This window comes from Mycteria americana, chromosome 16, assembly GCF_035582795.1.
Source record: "Mycteria americana isolate JAX WOST 10 ecotype Jacksonville Zoo and Gardens chromosome 16, USCA_MyAme_1.0, whole genome shotgun sequence".
NCBI classification, from domain to species: domain Eukaryota; kingdom Metazoa; phylum Chordata; class Aves; order Ciconiiformes; family Ciconiidae; genus Mycteria; species Mycteria americana.
The window spans coordinates 13,643,735-13,667,094 of NC_134380.1; the positions used below are offsets into that span (position 1 = coordinate 13,643,735).

Sequence of the window (23,360 nt, forward strand, 5' to 3'; positions counted from 1 at the left end):
GTACAGAATTCTGAACACCCCTTCTGCAGACCCCTTCCTTCACCATTGAAGTTCTGATAAGTTTGTTATATCACATCAAATGCCAGAGACATCCAATGATAGCTAAAAAGTTGAATAAAATACAAGACATGAAAAATAACTGTTACGATTTAAAAGTAATGAGACTGAACATTCTCAAATCAGCTTCTCTTCCTCTCTCAGATGTCTTTATGTGCTTTCTATATATTCCTATGAACCTGTTCTTAAGCAAAAAGTAATTATACACAATGGCAAGCTTGTCCAGACAATACCTGATAAAGCTGTCCAGATACAAGTGACATATGAGCAGCACCACTGATCCTGATATAAAGAAAAGTTACCTGATTCAAGCTGACGGTGAAAACAGAAGGACTAAACAGAAAATGTCACATTTGCTCTTATTTTCTTCATTTACAAAAATAAGGCTCAATATCTTGGAGGCCTGATTTCGCCAAGCTCATTCACAGCGAGTAGCAGGCTATTTTGTGAAAAGCACACCATTCCCAGCACAGAGGATGCTTAGAAGAAGAAACTGTAACTCCATAGGCATAAGGACAGTAGGAACTGGGCTGTGATGATCACTGTAACCACTGCTCTTGTCTTCATTGAAATGATTCTCTTTGGCTGTAACATGCACATGAAACTTTTAACAACAAATATGGAGAAGACAGCTGATTACTACCACTTTACTCGTGCTTATGCTGTACAACCTATTGATTATCTTGATCAAGTAAAAGTCATTCCCGATTTAGAAAAAGACAACTTTGCAGATCAGGAAATAAGTGAACAGGAAGCTTCACAGGAAGGCAGAGGGATCACTAAAATAGATCAGCAAGCTCATCACACCTCCACAGTCTACTAGAGAAAAATCTCTTCTTTGCCAAAACCCTTTAAAGACGACATACCACATAGCTTTGTGTTCTGCGGCTCATTTAAATTACATCCAAAAAAATCTCAATTCGATCCATTAATGATCTGCCAAGTCAAATTTTTAGTACATGATTCTACACAGTCAAATGATTCTGGTTCAGCCAGAGCCTTCCCCAGAACTTCTGAGAACTATAACCATTTAGGTGAACACCCCTCTAAGAACATTTAGACTCATGTATAGCATCCTCATGCCTGGTCATAATGCCTCTGGAAAGAAATTACAGGATGGGAGTTTCAACAGCAGTTCCCAAGTTATTCCATAGTGTTACAAGAGGGATCATAAACATAACAGAAATATGGTCACCAAAAAACCCTCATACATATTCATAAACACAAAAGTTATGGGCAAAACAACTTTGAGACCTAAGGAATTCTGTAACCCAAAGCAGATTCCAAGAATGGAATGAGCGGAGCTGATTATCCATGGCATTTCTCAGGTGCTTTGTTTGTTTGCTTTTAACTCCAATGTTTAAGTTGGGACATAGGCGCAACACAGGATTCACAACACCCTACACCCTGGCAGAGATCCTTCTTTGACACACTTGGCTTTATCAGTTTAATATGCAACATATATTCAAGCAAAAGAGAAGCACCTTGCGTTAATGCAGTAAGTGCTTCATCTAATAACTATTTTCTGCCTCCAAAATCACATAATCTCAGTTTCCCTCCACACACAGAATGCCTTAATTTTATATTCCACATAACATGCTAGTGGCAAACTTCAAAACCACAAAGCTTCCCTGCATCTTCACCACTAGACAACTGTAATGACTACATTTATTGCACCTTGTGCTTGCATCATTAACCTGCTGACCCACAGAGCTCTTTAAGACCTCATTAATTTTATTGTCTTTCCTGAAAAACACCGAGTACCCAAATTTCATTTAAAGAGCTTAAATGAGGGAGCTACTGAAAGAGTGTATTACCATGAGCTTGGAATTACCACTTTTGACCCATCTACATGTTTGATTCCCCTAATACCACATGACAGGCACACAAACTAAAGGCAAGTTAGACTACCGGATCACATACCCAGCGTTTCATCCGAAAGCGGGCTGCTGCTTGAAGTACAGCAGCCCGCTGAGCACTTACTCCTCCCTTTTCACCACCTGTCCCCCCCACTCCTCCTCCAAAACCCATCCTGCCCTTGAGCATTACCCGGTCCTTCATCCTCCAGCTCTGAGCCAAAGACTTGGAGCCTTCGATCTTCTCACAATGCCTTTTCTTCATAAAGGCCAGAGGCAAGTTCCAGTCAGTCAGGTCAGACTCATCCTCCTCCCCAAGCCCCAGAAGAGGCGACTGCAGCATCTCAGACTCCATCAGAGGGGAAGTGCCGGGCAACAAGTGCGCAGCAATCTCCAGCCCAGCACGCAGCGGGGGCCGAGGGATCCCTCCGGCTGGTGGAGGCGCGGAGGCGGGCTGGCGGGGGGGAGGACGGGGCAAGGGCAGAGGGAGGCTCCTCTCCCAGGTGTGCAGGTAAGGACGAGCCCGGGGGAAGCAGCGCCTTCCACCTGGCGACCCTCCTCCGCCGCCCGCAGACAGCAGCCCCGTCCGGGCTCCGAGGAAGGCGGCGCCGTCCGGCCCCGCGGAGGGCCGAGGTGCCGGTGAGGACCGGGCCCCGGGCCTCCACTCGCGCCTCTAGCCCCGCGGGCCCTGCACTCTCTGCGGCGGGAGCCGCGCCCGGCCCATCGCGGCTCCCAGCTCCCTCGCACACCGGCGGGCCGAGAGAGGGTCGGCGAGCTGCGGACCGGGAGCGGGCGGGAGGCGGGAGGAGAAGGGGAGACTCGTCCTGCGGCGCCGGAGAGCCCGACTCCTCTCACCACCACATCAAGGAGGCGGCCATCTTCCCCCGGCCCACAATGCACCGCGCTACGGGCCGCCGCGTGGGACAAGCCGGGCCGCCGCGGTCCAGCCGCGGTTACCATGGTTACAGCGCGGCCTGTCCCGGGCCTAGCGCGGGCCGGGCGACTCCGGCAGCCTTCCCGGAGCCCCCCCGGGAGCCCCCCCGGGAGCCCCCCCGGGAGCCGCAGGGCTTAAAACCGGCCGCCCTCCTCCGAGCGGGCGGGGACCGCCTGGCTGAATGTCCCCGGCTCGCCCGGCCCTTCCCCTGCCGTGCGCGGCCTCAAGATGTCGGCGGTGCGCAGCGACAGCCCGTCCCGGCGGGCCGCCCGGGGTGGGGGGGCAGCACGGACGGGGCCGGTTTGGGGCTGGTGCGGGGAAGAGGCGTTTCGAGGGCAGAACAGGCGCCCGCGGGGAGCCCGGCCCCAGCGCGCCCGAGGGGCTGCTCGGGTGGAGGGCGAGGGGCTGAGCCGCCCAGCCCCGGGGGCAGCGGCCCCTCCGTCCCGAGCCGGGGGAAGGTCCTGCGCTGCTGCACAGGAGAGCAAAAGGGCAGGGCCCCGTCCTGCCGCCGGCTCCTCGGTTTGGCTGCCCGCCGGGCTGCCTGTGCACCACGGGCTTCTTCAGGAGCCACAGGATGCGATGTCCTCGTTTCCTCCAGGGATTTTCCCTCCTGCCACACTGCAGGGACAAGTTCATTGATTACCTTCGAGGTGCCGAAAAATGAATACACAAAGTCAACGTGACTTCGGTTTCCATGACTTAAAGCAGCACAAGACTGCGCGACATACCGAGCCTTCCAGACCACCCGGCCCTACGGTGGCAGTTCTGATGATCTTCATCTTAAACAGAGATAAAAATAAATCTGTGATGTCACGCTCCTGGCTCTGAGCAGCAGGAGCATTGCCCTGGTGCGTCCTGGTTTCCCCAAACGCGCCCTGCCGCGGCGCAGGCACGGCTGCTCCTCCGGTAGTGCCGGTTCTCGGACCTTCCTTCACTTCCACTTGTGTGGTCGTTTAGACTGGGGCAAAAGAGCAGGGGAGTGGTGAAACTGGACAATAGACTCCAGCAGAATTATGTCTGATTCACGTTCGCTCTATATATGAGGAAAAGCAAATGTGTTATTTCAGGAATATATCCTCTTTGCTATCAAATAAACTGAAGGTTAATGAATATCAAATATTGCTCCTAATGAAGTTCCTCGGAGTGTTTGCTCTTAGCAGTAATCAAGTCCGACTGCATTCATATTTGTAATACTTTAAGCGTGTAAAATTATTTCAAAGTAGAAATCAAAGAATACATGTATAATTTGATTTATAGAATCATATTAATTCTCATTAATAATTTCAGTGTGTTTACATTCATGAAGTATTTTAAATGCAAAGACCGTTCTCTACAATAGATTGGAAAATAATGTTTCTTGGAGGCTCTGGGGTGGCCAACATTTGCCTTTGCTCCTTTGATTTACTGACTGAGCTGATTCATTGCTTTACGGGTGCTTTATGCTGATGGCTGATCATAACTATATGATTGTTACTGAAATGAATTGCCATGGCATAGAAAGCACTTATGGTTGTGTTTCTGCTAACCTTTAATGATTTCCTCGTACCAACGGCAGCTACACAAAATGGGAGTAACAATCCCAACGCACCACCTGAAAAAATTACAGCCACTGGAGCGCCCAGGGCAGCTAACCCAGCGCCGCGGCTGCACAGATGGACCCTCGCGCTGGGCAGCGCAGGTCGCTAATCCCGGCTCCCGACAGCTTTAGGGAGCGCGTGCTGGAGCCCACCCTGCCAGACCGTGCTGCTGTGCGGCCTCGGGAGCTGCCGCCGAAAATACCTTTGAAGGACACAGCTGCCAGAGGGCAGAGAGCACAAATCTGCCTCGCTTCCCATACCCGCAGCTTTAAAACGGTGATTATTTAAGATAAGGGCTGTGTGTTTTCACGGTCGGCCAGGCGAAGTCCACAGCCTGTGCTGGAAGAGCCGTGCGTTCCCCCATCCCCTGCGCAGCCACGTCCTCCCCCTTGATTTCAGGGGCTTCTCTGAAACGCTGCCCTGCTCCCCTGAGGCTCCCAGTGCTCCCAGTGCTTTCACCCCATCCACGCCAGCATCTCTGCTCGGTTCCACCTGACAGGGGCTCTAGGGGGAAGGGGACAGGGACGGTGGCAGGAGGAAGACTCCTCAGAGCAGAGCCAAAGTGACGGCTTGGCTGTCGGGATGAGAACCAGACAGCGAGAGCAGGCTGTCAGCAGACTTCCCGCGCAGCTCTGAATGCATCAGCGCTGACCTGCAATGCTCCCGTTATCCCAGACACGCACTTCCCAAGAGGACCTCAGTCGAGACCTGCGGCTCTCCACTTCACTGTTCCCGTTGTGGATCCACCCTGCCCGGTTTAATTGCATCCTTTCTTGTCACTGCTGGCCAGGACTCCCTTTGCTGCCAGCTTCTCCATACCAAAGGCAGTATATGATGATGCATGTCACAGCCATCAGGACCCCCCATTTCCTCGCAGGGTCAGCCCTCTGGCCCCAGATTCTGAGCAGAATAACAGATTAAATTGACAGATTACAATTATTCTCGCCTTGGAATGGTAGGCTGATAGAAGGTCCCTACACGCAAGCGGTCCTTTTACTGGCAGGATAAAGAAGTGCAGAGTGCTGGCTTAGCAGCCCTTTACGTTCACACTGTACTGGATCAAGCTGTATAGACCTTCCCACAGAAGAATAAAACCAGTCATGCTTATGGGGGTGCCTGTGGACGCAGATGCCCGTAGGTACACGCCTGCTGCAGGCTCTGTGACCAGTGCCTGTCCGCTGCAGCAGGAAGCCCAGGGCCAGCTCCCACGCTGGTTAACGGGGCTGCGCACACAGGCTCTTCTCACAGTTTTCACAACAAATATTCCCCCACAGGCTTTGTGCGGTGGTTCAGGATGGAGCCCTTGCCCCCCCCAAGCGTAGTGGGTTGGATTTGGGTTGCGTTGTCGGGGCATTGCAGAAGACCCAAACAAGAGGAACACCGGAAGGGCTGGCTGCCTGACGAACAGGGACCTCAGGGGCTCCTTATGACCTCTCTAAGGCTGCTGTGCTGTGTCCGTGGGTGATAAACCACCGTAAGAGCCTGCAGTCAGGAAATACCGCCTCGGCCAGGAGCGGGCTGAGGCAGGGCACGGTCAGCGTGCGTGTACCCACCTACCACAGAGCGGTACTGCGCCGCCCCGGAGCAGCTACCCCGGCAGGGCTGGGGTCCCGGCACCCCCAGCCCACGGGGTGACTTACTGCTTCCCCCAGCCGGCACGGCGCAGGCATGGGGACCAGCACGGCAGAGCACCCGTAACCTCGGCAAAGCGGGGGCTGCTCTCGTGACAGTTTCTGAGACCCGGCTGGGATGACATATTCTGTGTGCTGAATACATGTTATTTTTTAATGCGTGATGAAAAGGGCATAACATTTAGTTTTAGCAAATCTGTGACTGGGAATTTCTGAACTGACCAGAGCCAGTAAATATCAAATGAAAAAATTATCTGCACTTTATCAAATCTCTGAATAAGCCTCGCAAATATCCTTTTCTAAAGGACACATGCTGCAGGTCAGTGGGGATCAGTCTCCATTTGAATTCCTAATTTTGCAAGTTTTGATGGAAATCGGAATGAATTGATTTGCTCAAAAATAGCACTGCCAAGCACTTGGCCCTGATGGCACCTGCTCTCTGATAATGAAAACCTTCAGGGTGGCGGTCATGAGCTCTCTGATCATTTGCAGCTATATGCTTTAATCAAAGCAACTCACCTTATTTCGGTCTCCACAGGGCAAGAACCAAAGGGAGACATAAATAATCTTCCATTTATATCTCCATAAAAATTAGTTATTACAAGTGATGCCATCCCCTGGACTTCTTTTCGTTTCACTCCATAGTCCAGTGTCAGGTCCTGGTTTCTTTCATGACAGAGAAAATTCTGCAGCTTTTACTCAGGCAAAATGTTTCGCAACGTCCATAGGCCATGGCAAGCCCCACGCCACTAGAGTATAGAACCTAGGCTACGTATGTGCTTCTGCTGGGCTTGTGTGGGTGTTCTTAATGTTCTGATTTATTTATTTATAATGTTTAGTTCATATTTCTACAGTATCACAGGCTCTTAAGACCTCCAGCGATGGAGACTACATAACTGCTCCAGGCAATGTACCCTTGACAGCTAATTTCCATCTTAACGTTAAAGCAGGTACTTCATTCCTACCCTCAGTGAGCAGAGAAACAGCTTATTTCTCCATACTGAAGTGAAACTAAATCTTTGTAGATGTCTCTGGTTTGTCCAAACCTTTCTTAATTCCAGTCCCGTCCTCTGACACGCTCTAGGCACACTCAGCTTTAGTCTGAAAATCTCGTAAGCGTGCTTCCTAAGCGCTCGTCCAAGGCAGCAGTGGAAGTTATCAAGGCAGGTCCCAGCCCCAGACGGATCTCTGGGATACCCTGCTCCGTCCATGTTGACAGCGGCCCTCGATAGCTCGTATCGCCATCCAACTTGCTGCAATCTCATCTAGACCACATTTGCTGGACCACTGCATGTGTCGCGTGATTTTATGTGTTAGCCAGGTAGGTGCCTGTGTCTAAGCAAGGCGTCTGGGCTTCCGTTAGCGTTGATGAAGATCTAGTCAAGTCAGTCAATAGAGCTTAGCAGTGCAATTAATCTGAAAATCGCAGGGTGAAGCGAGCTGTGTCCTCAACTTGGTTGGCTGTATTGACTAGGCCTCTGCCTGCCTAACAAGGAAAACGTGACTATATTCAGTCTGGAATGCCCATTATGTTTTAGCGCTCTGAAGCTACGACTGGGAGTCCCACAGTCAAATGCCCCGTTAATTTATTCTCCTACGCATTTCAGCACCAAGGAAGCTTTTATTGCGAGTGCAGGGAGATGCTCCGGCTCCTGCTCCCTTTGACGGCACCTTAGCTGGTTTGTATTTGTTTGTTGCACTCCCACACCTGCCTGCCCGCGGCTGAATTCTTCCCTTTGAATTCTTTGTGGCGCTTATTGCCTAGCTGGCTTTGCACCCCCCTAAAACACAGGCACACACTCATGCTCGTAGGCAGAACTTCACCTACTGTACTTCATTTTGGGAGCTCGCTGTGTTTCGGATCACTGTGTTTCAATCCTAGTTTTATCTTTTATAAAGCTGAGCCCTGGTTTAGCAAATCTGTTCTCGATTAAAGTGGCATTGTGAAACCCTTGTTCCTAGGGAATCCAGGGAGTGGAAACACCATGTCAGGTAAGGCACATTAAGTGATGTCCTAAAACCCAAAATGCAGAAGGATTATCTTCCAGAAACACACTTGGACAAATTCTTCCACCTGTCACTCTTTTTAATGAAAAATTCTCCTATCTCAGTCTCTGTCAGCGTCCTTTGTTCTGCCTTATTCAGCCAGCTAATTCTAATTCCACTCTTGGGCAGGAAGAAAGAAAGGTATGGAAAGGAGAACGTTATTCATAAATCAGGAGAGATACTATCTTTAATTTTCATTAGTCAAATTCACAGGTCACCAAATGAGTCGAAGTCAGATGCAAAGGTCTGTGCCCCTAGCCAAAGGGCTACCTTTCCGAAGGCTTTAAGAGCAGGTGGTTGTCTATATGCTCACGCTTGCGAACACATACCTTCCCCACGCACAGCCTCTCAGCCAAGCTTTATTTGTACAGCCATGGCCGGGGTTGTTTTAAGTATTTAGGGGCTCACAACAAGGTTTGTTTTAACACTTCAGTCAGGGGAGCTTTATATCGTAAAGACAGTAGGTAAAATATTTATTAGGAAGAATATCTATTTTTAACTAACTATGATTTCAGTTCTATTATTTATGCATGTACAGCACATAGACTTCCGCGCTTGTCTCCTTGCAGTAAATGTGAATCGAACTTGAGGCTGGAAACGGGAATTGGAGCCTGGGGAGGAAGGGATCGGGAGGCAGGTGAGAAGGGGGTGGTGGATGTTACGTGCCAAATGCAATACACATCCAAAAGTGATTCATAAAATTGACTCTCCATCTTGTAAAAGAATCCCAGTGACCTCCCTCTGCGAGAAAGAGGACTGACGAGTCTATTCCTAGCACCGCCACACTCTTCCCAACTCGTTTCCTTTAAATACACATGGGCGGGGAAGCGTGCGCTCGTGCAGGCGCTGCCCCAGCGCTGCTGAGAAGCAGCGGTTGTAGCATTAAACCTGTCAGATGGGGCTCACCGAGCACCCGCCTGCCTGCCAAAGGCGCTCGGGTACAAAACACCATCTCGTGAGCAACTGCTGCCGCAGCTTCTGCTTTCCAAGCAGTTCACCTCCAGCACAGGGACCCGGGCGGTGCCTAGGAGGAACAGCAAAGCTGAGGCTTTCCCCTGCCCAGACAAGAACTTGCTTGAGAAGACAGAGGAGAGAAGACGAATCAAACCTGAAGCAGAGGAAACCACCATAGGGCCGCTGAGTCTTACCCCAACTCGTCTTGCTTCCAGAGAGGGGAATATACATCCATATGGAACACACATCCGTACGGACGTAGTCACACCGCCCCGCTCAACACAGGGCCCTGCCGCCCGCAGTTTCTGCAGAGCAGCCACCTCTCTACCCTGTAAGAAAAACACAAGTGCCCCTCTGAAAATCCTTTGGCATCTGCATTGGAGCATCCCGCGGCCGACACGGGGGAAACCAGCAGCCCCTTTATTCTAGGAGGTGCAGACGGGACTTAGAGAGGGCTGAGGACCGCGGCCAGAGCACTTTACGTGCCGGTTGTTCTTAAGTGCCCCCGGCTCCCGATGCTGATGCAACGTGCTGTTATGAACACACTCAGACTGCCTTAAAATTACGGGAGACATAAAATGGGTGCAAAGCTGTGTCTTAGTCAGGAGCGCTCCATTACGAATGTGACAGGGATTCTTCTTCTCTTCTCATGTTGAAAAGGCCAGAATAAATACTAGGTGAAAAATCTCTCCTTGCCCTTTTAGTGGAAGAAATGCTTTGCCACCAGGGGAATTTTTTGTCACCAAGGAAAAGGAGAGAGAGAAAGAAGAGGCGATGCAACAGTTCAAAGCAGAAAATTTGGGAGTTCTATCTTTTCTCTTTGCCACCACTGAACTATAAAAGGGCAAGTTTCTTGACGAATCAGTAGCTGTAGAGTTTAGTTAATGAGTGTATTTGACATCCTTGGATACAAGGTAGTAAAGAAGTTAGAAGTAATTTAGACTGTGAAGCAACAGCTGCATTTCACCCCAAAGGTGGCTTTAGTTCGCCGACAAATGTAAAGATTTCTGCGTTCCTGCTTGCACAGGGGAGACTTAAATGACCACTCCGAAGACTGACAAAAATTGGTTGCTTAATGGAGATGTTTTTCTCATAAAGCCTGAGTGAAGCTGCACTCAATACGTTGGGGGATACGATAGATTAGATAGTTTGTAGAAGCCGTTAATAGAGTTCTCAAACCACTTCGCTATCCATCTCAATGAAAGGCGTTACATAAATGTAAGCTCATTTGTTATCATTATCTCCCTTTGTCTCTTTGCAATCTGGATAATTTGCTAGGTTATCAGGCTATGTGTGTTTAAAAACACAATAGATGTCACCTCAGCAGATATTCACTGGTTTTCTCATTATTAAGAGCAGAAATGTTTCCTTAAACACTCTGTAGCTATTATAGATCAGTATCAGCTCTGACTCAGCGACAAAACCACCCCAATACACTAGAAATAGAAGCCAGTGAACTCTGCTGGCTCCTTCTGAGCCTGCCAAAAGCATAAACGTCCTGTATCTTTTTGCAGTTACCTTGCCAAGCACACCTTCCGCAGAGGGCAGGCGGGACTCGGCATTCCCTTTAACCAGAGCTGAACTGGCTACTACGAAGTAATTCAGCATTTTACAGGAAGTTCTCAAACCGTCTTCTTTTGGGGCTTGGGAATGCGAGAGTTATTTCATGGAGCGGCCTTTGGAAATGCCTGCGCCATGATGCAGAGATTGCTTCAGAATCAGAACCACTACGCTTTGGTTTTATGAAGAAAAAATACAGCCTGGGTTGGCCCACGTGGCGTTAACCACTAACATTGTTTTAGATGGAGAAACCCAAAAATCTCTTCCTACCCTTAGGAAATGTAATTACCCATGGAATCGGCCTGTTTCTCTAGCTCTCTTTTTGCCATTCCCATGAAATACATCAGTCGAAACCTTTTCCTTATGCCTAGGATATTTCAAACTCAAATTCCTGATACAGAGTGACACAGTGATCAACGTCTATTTTCTAAGTCTTGGTGGGTTTCATGGCTGATATGTTAGCTGCTGAAATTCAGCAGGTTTCTAAGAAATTACATGACTAGTCTCATTATAATTAATGGAAGTGAGACGAACATATACACAAACTTCTCTTCCTGTCATTTACACTGGGGAGCATCCATACAGCTGGAAAGTAAAGCCTTTTCTACATGGTAAAATAAGCACTACATAAATATAAAGTGTGAATTTATAGTACACTAATGACTTCCCATTAAACTGCTGATTGAACAGTTAGGATGTGGCAAGCATGAGAAGCTTACTCCACTTCCAAAGACCATGCCAAGAGCTTCTGTCCTTGGAAGCAGTGCAGCATAGCTAGCATATTCTGGATTCATGATTTAATTTATTTTGCATTACCCATGCAGAAAAGCCCAGAGAAGTCACAGCATAAGGCAATCGGCCCCACAGACCACATGCTGACAACACTGTTATTGTGCACAAGTAAAGCAGGGCAGTGCTGATGTTCTCAAGTTTGGATGGCATCGCAATTACAGAAGTGCAAAACGCCGTAGCAAATAATAAAAGAAATGTGCACTGCTCCAGGTGCGGAGGAGCCCAGAGTTTTGCAAGTCCATCTTTCACCTCCGAAGGAGACGGTGTTTCAGGGCTTCCACTGCCATCCCGGTCCCGGTTCAGAACCGCCTAGGAAGGCCCTCGCTGGGCTCCTGCCATTCCTTGCATCTTCAGCCCAAGAAGTGCCAGCTCCACATACCAGCCAAAATGTCTCCAGCTTCACTTACTGCCTGGAAGCAGCTTCTCTGTCATTCCAGGTACACTTACTATCTCTGCAGCTTCTTAAGCCTCAGATCTTGAAAAGGAATCAATAACATACCCAGCCCTAATGGCATCCTTGCCAGCAAAGAATCTTCAATGTCCTAAGAGCTCCTTTCCCCCACTAAGAGCTACCCTTTAGGTAAGGGTCAGCCCTCACAGCAGGCAAATGCAATGAATTCCCATTGCATTATAGCATTTTTATCTCTCCTGTCTTTAAAACCTTGCTGTGCTTTAACTCCGCACCATCATGAGCACAAACACAAATTGACCTTGGCACAGACGATCAGAGCTCTCGCCCACCACGAGGGACCAGAGCGTTCCTCCCTCTGGGGGAGCTCTGCCTCTCCCGGACCCCCCCGTCTCTGCTCCAGCTTCTCCCTGTTCGGGAGCAGGTGCCAACGCAGAGCTCCCAGCTCCCTGATCCAGGGCTTGCGTCTATACCTGCGCTTGCACACATATCTGCCCGACACAGACTAGCCGTCCATCTGCCTTGCATGCGCCCGGAACTCCCTCCAGACTTGTCCTGCCGTACATCCATCCTCCCTTCAACTCCATCCCAAAGGTGTGCGCGGAGGCATGCCCAGCCTCCACGTACATTAACATAATAGAGCAGAGAGCGTGGGAGAAAGAGAGCAAGAGACTGTGCAAAATAATAAATAATCACGGAAAAAACTAGGGCACCAACAGCGTTGCTGCCTTTTGATGTTTCCCTCTCATCCTGCCCTGCCTTTTCTCCTGGGAAAAGGGAACGCTGCAAGGTGGGAAGAAGCCCCAGAGCAACAGGGACACAGGGCTGTTCCTGTTCAGAAGCGCCAGCGGGATTACAGATAAATATTGAAGCTATTAAAGAAGCTTAAGGGATTTAGGAACCCACTCCCCATTATTATCCTCTCCGGGGGGAGGGGAAGCGATCTTTTGCAGAGACCTACAGCGAACACCAGGACTGTGCTGACTTCTGAAACACCCCGCTCTCGTTACAAATTTCCCTCTTTGTTGGGCAGGGCGAAAAAAAATGACAAATGTGGTTTTTATAATCAATAGAGTCACAGTTTGTCACTTGTAGGTGCTTCAGTGAGAGGCCAGGCTCTGTGCAGACCACACGGACAGCGCTGCGCTCCCGGACGGGACCTTCCCTGGGTTAGACCCAGGCTGTGGGCAGGAGCAGCAGGTCCAGTCCCACCGCCTGGGCAGGACGGGGAGGTCCATGTCCTGCCGAGAAGCTCGGATCCATCAGGCAGCCGGCACCCAGCTTTCGCTTACAGCAGGTAAATCCTGAGAAAGCTGAAAAATGGCTTGAGGGATGGTCTGGAAGGAAAAGCTGTTGGTTCTTCTGGTGTGTGTGTGTGTGTGTGCACAGACAGGGGTGGAAATTACTGTACAAATCAATTCTGAAACTGAGAGGCGGATGTGGGATGTTTTAAACCTGCCTCCATTCAAATCTGCTGCTGAAGCGTCACAACAAAACTTCATTAACAAAACATGATACCAGGCCCTATTCCTCCTCCCGTCTCCCAGTTCCTGCTGTAGGACAACTTCACTGACGGTAAGGAGATTTTTAATTGGCACCAGCGTAAGACAGCGGAGAAGGATGTCGGTGATCTCTGCAAAGGCATTAGCACCCTCTCCTCTGGGACTCCTGGGCTCACAGCTAATTCCCCAGGAGCCTGCACAAGTTACAGACCAGCTCCTGCCCTACAGCCCCAGGGCACAGCACGTATTTCTCTCTCGTTCTGCGCTCCTCAGAAGTTGCCGCCTTCTTCCCGCATAACCTAACCCCAGATCGGTGTACGTGGCTGGAGGGGGGTGTGTTGAGAATGGGGTAAGGCCTTTTTTGTGCTCGCATGTGGCTGCTAACCAGAGACACAGGTTAATGCTCAATTCTATACTCAAAAAAAGCATCTCGCAGCTGGCAGGAACCCAACAGGACACCATATAGCCAGATGCCAAGTCTGAGCTCCCTCCCTCTCCTGGTCCAGCCCGCTGGATTCCTGCGCAGGGAGTATCAACACGCTACCGAGCCCCTTCTGCAGCTCTCCCTGCAATTTTGGCTAATGCAAGATCAGTCCTTAAGCAGCCAAAATGGTTTCTCTGCTACACTTTTAAGGGAATGCTGCAGTTTTAAACCACAAATTAAATTTTTAATGAAACTTCATAACTGCTGTACCCCAATGTAATGTAATATTGATAGGAACTGTGCATCCAGCTAGCAGGAGATTGCCCTAGAAAGCTTTTTAGGATGTTATGCAATATATAGCTAAATTAATTATTTGTAATGAAAGGATCTGTGTCCCTATAGCATCACTGAGACCTCCTAGTACAAAGAACACACTCCTCATTCTCACTGGATGTAAATGTCAGGCAATTTAGAAGGAAACCGACTTTTGAGATGGGAACAATGAAAGAAAGGGAAGAAAAAAAGGGGAGAGACTGAATGTGTGTGAGAGAGAGAGAGGGAGAGAAACAGAGAGGGAGAGATCTGCAAAGAAAGACTGCAGCAAAATGCAGCAAATTTCCAAACTCAGCCCAAAGTGTTTGTCTGTTACAGAAGGGAATACTCCACCTTGCACACGCTGTATTTGTACTAGCTACACACCATGCTCAAGCTGTTCTAATGGCAGCTGTAGATTCTAGGAAGCGTGAAGAAAAGATTTTGCATCTACACAATTCTGCAAACTTAACCATGGAGCAGCTCAGAGATGTGTGCTGGTTTCGTGCATCTTGCCTGGCTGCGCAAGGCAAGGGGCTTTGGAAGGGGTCCCGCTGCCTCCACCCGTGGGCTCCGCACAGGCAGCGGTGCTGTAGTGTCACCAGAGGTCCTGTCCTTGCTGTAGTCTCCCTGAGAACAAGCCCTTATATTAAAAAAACCCAAACAAACCCAACAAAACAGCCTCATAGCCACTGCCACGTCCTGCTTTAAGCATGTCGGGGATGGGGGTGTGCAGGCAGGGGCTGGAGTGGACGATCCCTCCGGGAACCTCAGAGACAACACGGGCACAACCAGCGGCTCAGCTGCGTACCAGCTCGGTGCACGAACAAAAGGAGCTGGGTTTCTCGCGTGGTGAAGTCTACCCACTACTATTTCCCATTGCAAAGCTGTCTCCATCCCATAATGGATCATATTGTTCCCACTCTGCAGAGGAGACTTAAATGCGGAATCAGCATTACCCCACAGGAGATGTTTTATGTACAGCAGGCTGCACAAACAGAAGAGAAAGCTTCCACTCCCTGGTCCCTAGGGCTCCAGCTCCTGGGATTAGAGAGATTTGTCCACTTTAACAAATGTCCTTTATGCATCTGTACCTCTGCTGTTCTCACACAAAGGTTGGCGTGGAACAGATCGACTATTTACATCGCTCACCTCTGCACGGGACAACTGGCTGGGGCAGAGGGCACAGGGCTGCCGGTCCCCGGAGGGAGCACCCCGCACCGTCCAAAACGATACTCGTCCATCACAAATACAAATGTGCCTGCTGGCTCCTGTTCAGAACTAAATCATCTTCAAGGGTCCTTGATAGCTGTGCTCAGCTCTTTTCAGCTACGGCGATAAATCAGCTAGCTACAGAGAGCGCTTTGGAAGAGGCAAGAGAAGAGTTAAAAATAATAGGGGCTCCATTATTCCATTATACCCATACAGCTCCTAAATCCACAAAAGCAATAACGGATCCTACTGCATGATTCAGTGATTCTGGGAAAGCTGAAATCTTGATCATATTTTCTAGTTCTTTCTTTGCATTAGGAGACGCGGGGGTTATTTTGCTTATCGCTTGTAGTGCAGCTTTGTTGGTTCTTCCTATCTAGGTATTTATACCGTCTCCATCACCATAGTATCAGAGTGTTTGTTTTATTGCACCTGTCACCTTGGGCTCATCGCAGCATAATGTGCTATGGATGACAAAAGATGCCTGGTTAAATTGGTTCAGTGACACGAAGAGCTTTGTCAATACCATGCAGATGTTAACAGAAGTGGGAACCAATTCAGCTGCCTCTCAGACCGGTTCTACACTGGTGTAATTGTATTGCCTGCAGTAACATTATCTTTGGTTTGCGTTCCTGCCTGTGGCAGAAGAATTAGACCTGCAGTCTTTCCAGCCTTTTCCGTAGCATCCCTTTTCTCAAAAAAAACCCCACAAACCCAAAACAACAACAACAACAACAACCAAAACCAACCCCAAAACCAAACCAGCACAAAAGGGAGACTGGTCTGCCCAGTAAAACGCATCCTGCCTGTCCCCCTCCTTGACTCCTCTCTGCTCCATTCCCGTTGCATTGAAGTGTTACACGGCACAGAGAGCAAACAGGAGGAAAAGTAACCAGGGCAATAAAGCCAGAAGTGAAGAACCTAGTGGAAATGCAGATTTCTGCCCAGAACTTCCTGAAGCACAGCACGCAGCACCAGAGGTGAGCTCCTCACAGGTTTCAGGGGGCCCTGAACCGCTGTGCGGGGGCAGGATCAGCAATGAGAACCAGCAGCCTTAGGAAGGCTACAAATAACAAATCTCTGCAGTCCCCATCAGCACGGGGACAGGTTTGACGGAAGACAGCAACCGAAGCACTACAGGATCCTAGCGAAGGTGCCACAGAAGCGCCGAGCACTCCGGCACATCTCCATACTTCTTGGCCGCGTTTGTCCCGGCGCTGCCCTGGCTTCCCTGGGCTGGGCATCGACAGCCATACCCAGCCACGGCAGAGAATCAGGGCGCTTCGCCAGCCCTGCCGTCCTCTTTCTGCTGTGCCTGATGGCAACCCCAAGCCTCCGGGTTTGGCCATGAAACGTTGTTTTACCCGTAACCCGCTGAGCACTGCTGGCTGCGGAAAGGGGCCTCCCAAAGGCAGCTGAGATGCCTTTGAGAAGGAAACGCTCTATGCCAGTAGTGTGTCATAAAACTCTTGGGGCTAGATAAGCACTTGCAACAGAAAAGGCATCAAACTGAGTCACACAGTCACAGGTCTTGCGGTGAGCAGCTCCGTGTGCTCCAGCTCCCGGAGAGGGCTCGTCAGGCCCGCATCAGAGGGGAGCTAAAAGGGGAAAAAGTACCACGGAGTGGTAGTACTTCATCTTTTGCGGATCCATAGACTGAAAGCCTTTGTATTTTACTGACCCACTTCGCTAATCAAAATGAATTGCTTCATATTTCACAGGATAACTTGGCATTATGTAAATACTCCAGCCATATGGACTGCTGCAGTGCAGATTGGGTAGAGCAGGCAGTGAACTGAGCCGAGAGGACCAAATTCACCTATGGTAAAATCAGAAGCACATTTACCCAGGCAGTCTGCAAGCTAAACCTCTTAGCAGTTTAGGTATTTCCTAACACAATGCAATACCACGGAGAGAAGACAAGGATAAAACCAACAGGTAGGAGAGCCTCAAGGAGCTGGGGCTGCGGGGGCCGGGACGGTCCTGCTCGTGCTCAGGGGTCTTGGCCAAGGGAAGGTTGTGAGGAACAAATGCAGGGAGAAGCCGCACGCTCGCTTCTCCGGGACTGAAGAGGAATCAGCCTTGGCTGAAGTGCTGAAGGTGAGAAAAGCGGCAATTCTGATGGCCGCGAGCTATTTCCACCAAGGAGAGATGCAAATATTACCTGGGGACTTTTTTTCCTGATTAAAAAGGAGGAAGAAAAGCAGCAGTTGCGCTCCTATGCCCATAGCAGAGCTGGGCGCCAGCATCACTTTGCTGCACCTTATTCCCGAGGAGACGCAGCCATTGCCGGGCCCGTCACCCGCCCGGGGCCGGCAGCCTCCGCCCGTCGGCCCCCCGACTGCCAGCACTGCGAGCGAGCTGCTCGGGCGGGAGGGCAGAGCCCCCGGCCCCACAGCCCCCCCGTGTCCTCCCACGGAGCGCCCTGGAGCCCAGGGGTGCCTGCGCGCTCCCCCGCCGTGGGGGCTGCCCCGCTCGGGGGACCGCGGGCCGGGGGGGGGGGGGGGGGGGGGGAGCAGGACCGGGGGTGCCCGGGGGCGGGGGGAGACGCTTTGCTGAGCTGCCGGGAGCAGCCCCGGGCGGTGCGAGGAAGCGGCACCGCTCCCCCCGCCGGCACCGAGCCCCCGCCCCGGCCGGCAGCGCGGCGAGCCCGCGGGGCCCCTCCGGCGGCTGCTACCGGCAGCCCCCGGCGCTGCTGTCGGGCGGCGGGGCCGGAGCGCGCACGGGCCCCCACGGCAACGCGCCCGCCCCCCGGCGCGGGCACCCGCGGACGCGGACCCCCGGACCCGCTCCATGCACGGCCCTGCGCGCACACACGCACTGCACCACCCCCTCCACCCGCCGCGCACGCCCTCCCACGCACACCCCGCACATGCACACCCCCCCACGCACACCCGCACACACGCACTCGCACACCCCGCACACGCACGCACACCTGCACACGCACCCTCCGCACACGCACGCACACCTGCACACGCACCCCCCGCGCACGCACACCCCGCACACGCACGCACACCTGCACACGCACCCCCCGCACCCCCAGCCGCAGTCGCTGGCTGTGGCCCCTCCACACCCCCCCGCTGCACGATCTCTTCCACACACGCGCGCCGCGCCCGCCCGCTCCCACGCCCCCGCGCGCGCCCACCCACCCGCACCGACACGCGCGTACACCCGCCCGTACGCGCAACCCCGTACACGCTCACTCTCACTCGCGCTCACTCTCACTCACTCTCACGGTCACGGTCACGCTCACTCTCACTCTCTCTCACTCTCACTCTCCCGCTCCCCCCCCCGGCCGCGGGAGCGTCCCCCCCGTCGCGCGGCCGGGATTCCACGCGCCGTGACGTCAGGGCGCGCGGCCCCGCCCGGGCGCTATAAGAGGGGCCGCGTGCCGCAGTGGGCCCGGCGGAGAGCGGCGGAGCCGGCCCCAGCCCAGCCATGGCCGCGGGGCCCCCCGGCAGCCGCCTCCTGCTCCTCCTGCTGCTGCTGCCGCTGCTCTGCCGGCGCGGCCGCGGGCAGGGCTTCGGGCAGACGCGCTTCATCTGCACCTCGGTGCCGCTGGACGGGGACATGTGCGCCGCCTCCGCGCCCGGCACCGGCTCCGCCGAGGAGCTGAAAAGCACGGTGCTGCAGCTGCGGGAAACGGTGCTGCAGCAGAAGGAGACCATCATGAACCAGAAGGAGACCATCCGGGAGCTGACGACCAAGCTGGGCCGGTGCGAGAGCCAGAGCGTGCTGGAGCCGCTGCCCGGCGAGCCCAAGGGCGGCGGGGCCGGCAGGAAGGCCGGCTTCTCCAAGAACACCATGGGCGACCTGTCGCGGCCGCCCGCGGCCGAGACCCTCAGCCAGCTCGGACAGACGCTGCAGTCCCTGAAGACCAGGCTGGAGAACCTCGAGGTACGGGGCTCCGTCCCGCCGGCGGGGCCGGGCGCTCCCCGCCGCCCCGGGGGAGCCGCCCCGGCAGCCGTGGAGCCGCCGCCCGGAGCGGAGCGGAGCGGAGCGGGGCGCGGGAGCCCCCGGGCACGGCGGCGGGTCGGGCGGTAACAGCCCGCTCCTGTGCTCGCCCCTTGCAGCAGTTCAGCAGGATGAACTCCTCCAGCCAGACCAACAACCTGAAGGACATCCTGCAGAACAAAATCGACGACCTGGAGAAGCAGGTGCTGTCCCGGGTGAACAGCCTGGAGGAGGGGAAGTTCAGCCCGAGGAACGAGTCCGAGGAGCGCGGCAAGATCGAGAGCACCCTCACCTCGCTGCACCAGCGCATCAGCGACCTGGAGAAAGGTACCGGGCGCTCCCCGGCCCCGCCGACCGCGGGACAACCCGCACCAGCCTCCCGGCGGAGCCCGCCCCGCCACCGGCCGTGCCCGCTCCCCTCCGCCCCGCGCTCGCCGGGGACCGAGCGCTGCCGGGCGGGATGCTGAGCCGCTCCCTGCGGGCGGGATGCTGAGCCGCTCCCTCTGCCCGGCCCGGCCCGTCTCCCGCCCCGGAGCCGTCCCTTTCCGCCCGCTTCAGCCCGACGGTGCCCGCGGGCTCCGCGGCACGAGCCAGGGATGCTGCGGGGATTAGGGAGCCGTGCGGTGCCGGAGGGATTTGCCTCCCGCTGCCGTCTCCAGGCCCGTTACATAACGGGGTGGGGAGGGGAGGGAAGGGGGGGAACCCCCAAAGCGGGCAGAGAGGGGGTCCGGCCGGAGCCCACCACGCCTCGGCCCCCGCAGGCCAGAAGGACAACCGGCCCCCGGACAGGTTCCAGCTCACCTTCCCGCTGCGCACCAACTACATGTACGCCAAGGTGAAGAAGAGCCTGCCCGAGATGTACGCCTTCAGCGTCTGCATGTGGATGAAGTCCAACGCCTCCCCCGGCATGGGCACCCCCTTTTCCTACGCTGTGCCCGGGCAGGCTAACGAGCTGGTGCTCATTGAGTGGGGCAACAACCCCATGGAGATCCTCATCAACGACAAGGTACGGCCCCGGGGAGCGGGGAGGGCGCCCGGCTGGGGGGCGGGATGGGGGGCCCCTGTGCCCACCACCCTGACCCGCCGCCCGCAGGTGGCCAAACTGCCCTTTGTCATCAACGACGGCAAGTGGCACCACATCTGCGTCACCTGGACCACGCGGGACGGCGTGTGGGAAGCCTACCAGGACGGCACACAGACCGGCAGCGGCGAGAACCTGGCACCCTACCACCCCATCAAGCCCCAGGGGGTTCTGGTGCTGGGCCAGGAGCAGGTAGGGGCCGGGGGCGCGGGCGTGGGGGTCCCTGCTCTGCTGGGTACACCGAGGGGGTGGACGGGGCCGGGTGCTCCCGGGGTGGGATGGGGCAGCCCGGCCGTGCGTCCCCGTGACGGTGGCTCCTCCGCAGGACACGCTGGGCGGCGGGTTCGATGCCACGCAGGCCTTCGTGGGGGAGCTGGCCCACTTCAACGTGTGGGACAGGAAGCTGAGCCCCGGGGAGGTGTACGGCCTGGCCACCTGCAGCACCCGGGCGCTCTCGGGCAACGTCATCGCATGGTCTGAGGCCAACATCGACATCTACGGCGGGGCCACCAAGTGGACTTTCGAGGCCTGTCGCCAGCTCAACTAGGGCCACGGACAAGCGAGAGAAAACCTCCTCATCGGGTTCTTTTTTTTTTTTTTCTTCCCCTTATTTCCTCCTTTTTTTGCGCAAAACCAACCAAGAACGAAGCCACCCGTCGTGTCCTGAGGAGCGGGGGTGCCCCGGCAGCGGGGCCGCCCGCCCCCGGAGCCCCACCACCCTCCGGTTTCTGTCTTGCCAACGTCCTTCGACGCCTGCGTGCCTTGGCCTGGCGCGGCTGCGCCCCGTCCCACCGCCCCCCCCGGGCCCGGTCCTGGTCCCCGCTTCGCTGCCGCCCGCCCCCGCCGGGGCAGCCCCGCTTTCCCCGGGCACCGGCACCTTAAAAGGCTGCGGGGCCCGGACTGGAGCCCCCCTCGGGGCTCCTCTCCCTCCAGCCTGCAGCCCCCCGGGAGGGTGGTACCCCCGGAGCCGGGGGAGGGTTGCGATGTCCCCTCCCGGCAGCCAGGGGTGAGGCAGCGGCCGGGGCTCCGAGGAGGGGTGACCCCCCCGTTCCCCCCCCCGCCTCCCCGGGCGAGCCCCGCTGCCCCTTCCCCGGCGCTCCCCAGAGCACCACAGCCATAGCCCCGGGCTGCGGCGGGCAGCGGGGCGGGACCCCCCCGCGGGACCCCCCGCTCCCCGACCTGCCGCACTCAGGTACGTGCCCCGGCCCCCCGCTGCAGCCCCCCGAGGCCTCCTACGTGCCGTAGCTGGTGAACAATAGCCTTTACCGTCCCCTGGAAGTTTAGCTACCACTGGAAAGTCTGAAGCCTTTCTGCTTTTGATAATACACTATGTTGTTTCTCTTACTGTAAAGGGAAGTTTATTACCGTTAAAAAAAGGTATTTTTATGAAGATAAAAAAATATAGAATTAAGCAGTGCTCCCTGAGGAAAAAAAAAAAAAAGTACTTTGATTCTGCAGGAAAAAGAGATAAAGAAGCGTATTTTGAAATAACAGATGCATTTTGTATGGTTTCCTTTTCTAAACTCCCGGTTTGTACTACAGATTGCAGAAATCACCCCCAGCCCGCCCCACTGACCCCTAGGGCTGCCCCGGGCGGCAGTGGAGGATGAGGCAGAGAATTCACACAGGGCTCCAGAGCCTCCCCGACCAACTCCAAAGACGCGGCAAAGACGTGCCGAGCGGAGGGGCCCGTACGGAGCCGGGCAAGGCCAAGGCCGCCCCTGGCCGGGAGCACAGAGCTGGCCCAGCCACCGCCGCTTCAGGGAACCAGCACCCAGCCGAAGAGCCGCACGGGCAGCGACACCCCCCCGGATCGAGATACCTTCATACGAACTGTGGCTCAGGGCAGCGTATTTTAAACTGTGCTCTTTTTAAAAAACAAAAAGCCAACATCGTGAGTTAATTTAAGTTCCTCCTAAGAACCTGTTCACATCAGCAAAGCGACAAGCACAACCTGCTGAGAAGAACAAGACCACTGAAAAGGTTTAACCCACAGTCCCAGGTGCGTCAGACTTGCCAAAAAAAAAAGGGTGTGATGTCAACACAATGTATATAGTGTATAGTAGGTGAGAGAATAAATGTATCTTAATTTGTCATTATTTTGCTAACCAAAGCTGTACATTTTTCCTATTACTTGCTCTCTGTCTCCTTTGGGTTTTGAATGGGTTACGATATACTACGCATCCAGTCCGCATCAGCAGTTCTGAAAATGCACAGTTTCTACCGATACTCATGCTTTTTCCATTTTATTGCCGAGATTACATGAATTGTTGACTTTATTTTTACACAATAAAGAGCGAAGAAAGACAATGGCTTCTCTTAAATGTGTCGGTTCCCTGAGCAGCCAGTGCCCGGGAGCTGCTCTCTCTGCATGGGAAGGTCGGAGCCCGCTCGGGCACCCCCTGAGCCCCAGCCGTACCTGCCGGGCTCTCTCCTCCTCCTGTACCGTTAGACGACATCCTTCCCTGGTTTATGCAACACCATCATACAAAGTGATTATTCCCCCCCCAAGACGCAGGCTGGCAGCTCAGCTCCCTCCGGCTGCCTCTGCCAGGCTGGCGAGGGCAGGGACAGTGCCACCCCGCAGCCCACGGTGCCCGACGCCCGTCAGCTCTCTGCAGCAAACGTTCCCGGAGCAGGCACCGCTGCCAAACCCCACGGGACCCTGCGGCTCCTGCTCCCTCCCTGCAGGCAGGACCTGCGCTTGGGGCATTTCGCTCGTCCTTCGGGGAGCCCGGCTGAGCTCCGAGGGCAGTTCCTGGAAGGCATCGCTCCAGAGGGCAAATCTGAGCGCGGGGGTGACACCGGGGCACTTGGCTCGGAGGGCGGCGTGGCTAGAGGCCACCCGTGCGTCACGGGCGCGGGGCCTTAGCAGCGGAGGGTGGTGTGCGCAGGGCTGCGCCTCGGGGCGGCTTACGCTGCTCCTGAGTAACTGCTACAAATTCCCACTTGTTACACATCTGCTGCAGAACAGACTTGCCAGATAAATTGCTTTTAGCATCAAAGATACAAGTAGGAAACCCGTTATTTACTCCTTATAACCAGCCAGAAAGAATTCC

At 54.1% G+C, this 23,360-nt stretch overlaps 2 protein-coding genes across 6 annotated transcripts in view; one reads left to right on the forward strand and one right to left on the reverse strand.

Annotated features, from left to right (window-relative positions):
- Positions 1–2,806, reverse strand: part of RPTOR (regulatory associated protein of MTOR complex 1) — a 164,022-nt gene extending 161,216 nt beyond the window's left edge. For all 5 annotated transcript variants that reach the window (XM_075518484.1, XM_075518480.1, XM_075518479.1 and 2 more), the window contains exon 1: positions 2,107–2,806. In XM_075518484.1, the coding sequence (XP_075374599.1) occupies positions 2,107–2,268 (162 nt within the window). In that variant the 5' untranslated portion in view covers positions 2,269–2,806. The remainder of the gene's footprint in view (positions 1–2,106) is intronic.
- A 15,911-nt stretch (positions 2,807–18,717) lies between these two features.
- Positions 18,718–22,568, forward strand: NPTX1 (neuronal pentraxin 1). Its single transcript, XM_075518594.1, has 5 exons — positions 18,718–19,163; positions 19,340–19,547; positions 19,982–20,226; positions 20,314–20,493; positions 20,627–22,568. Exons 1-5 carry the CDS (start codon positions 18,837–18,839, stop codon positions 20,846–20,848), a joined length of 1,182 nt encoding a protein of 393 aa, XP_075374709.1. The 5' UTR covers positions 18,718–18,836; the 3' UTR covers positions 20,849–22,568.
- The last annotated feature ends 792 nt before the right edge of the window (positions 22,569–23,360 follow it).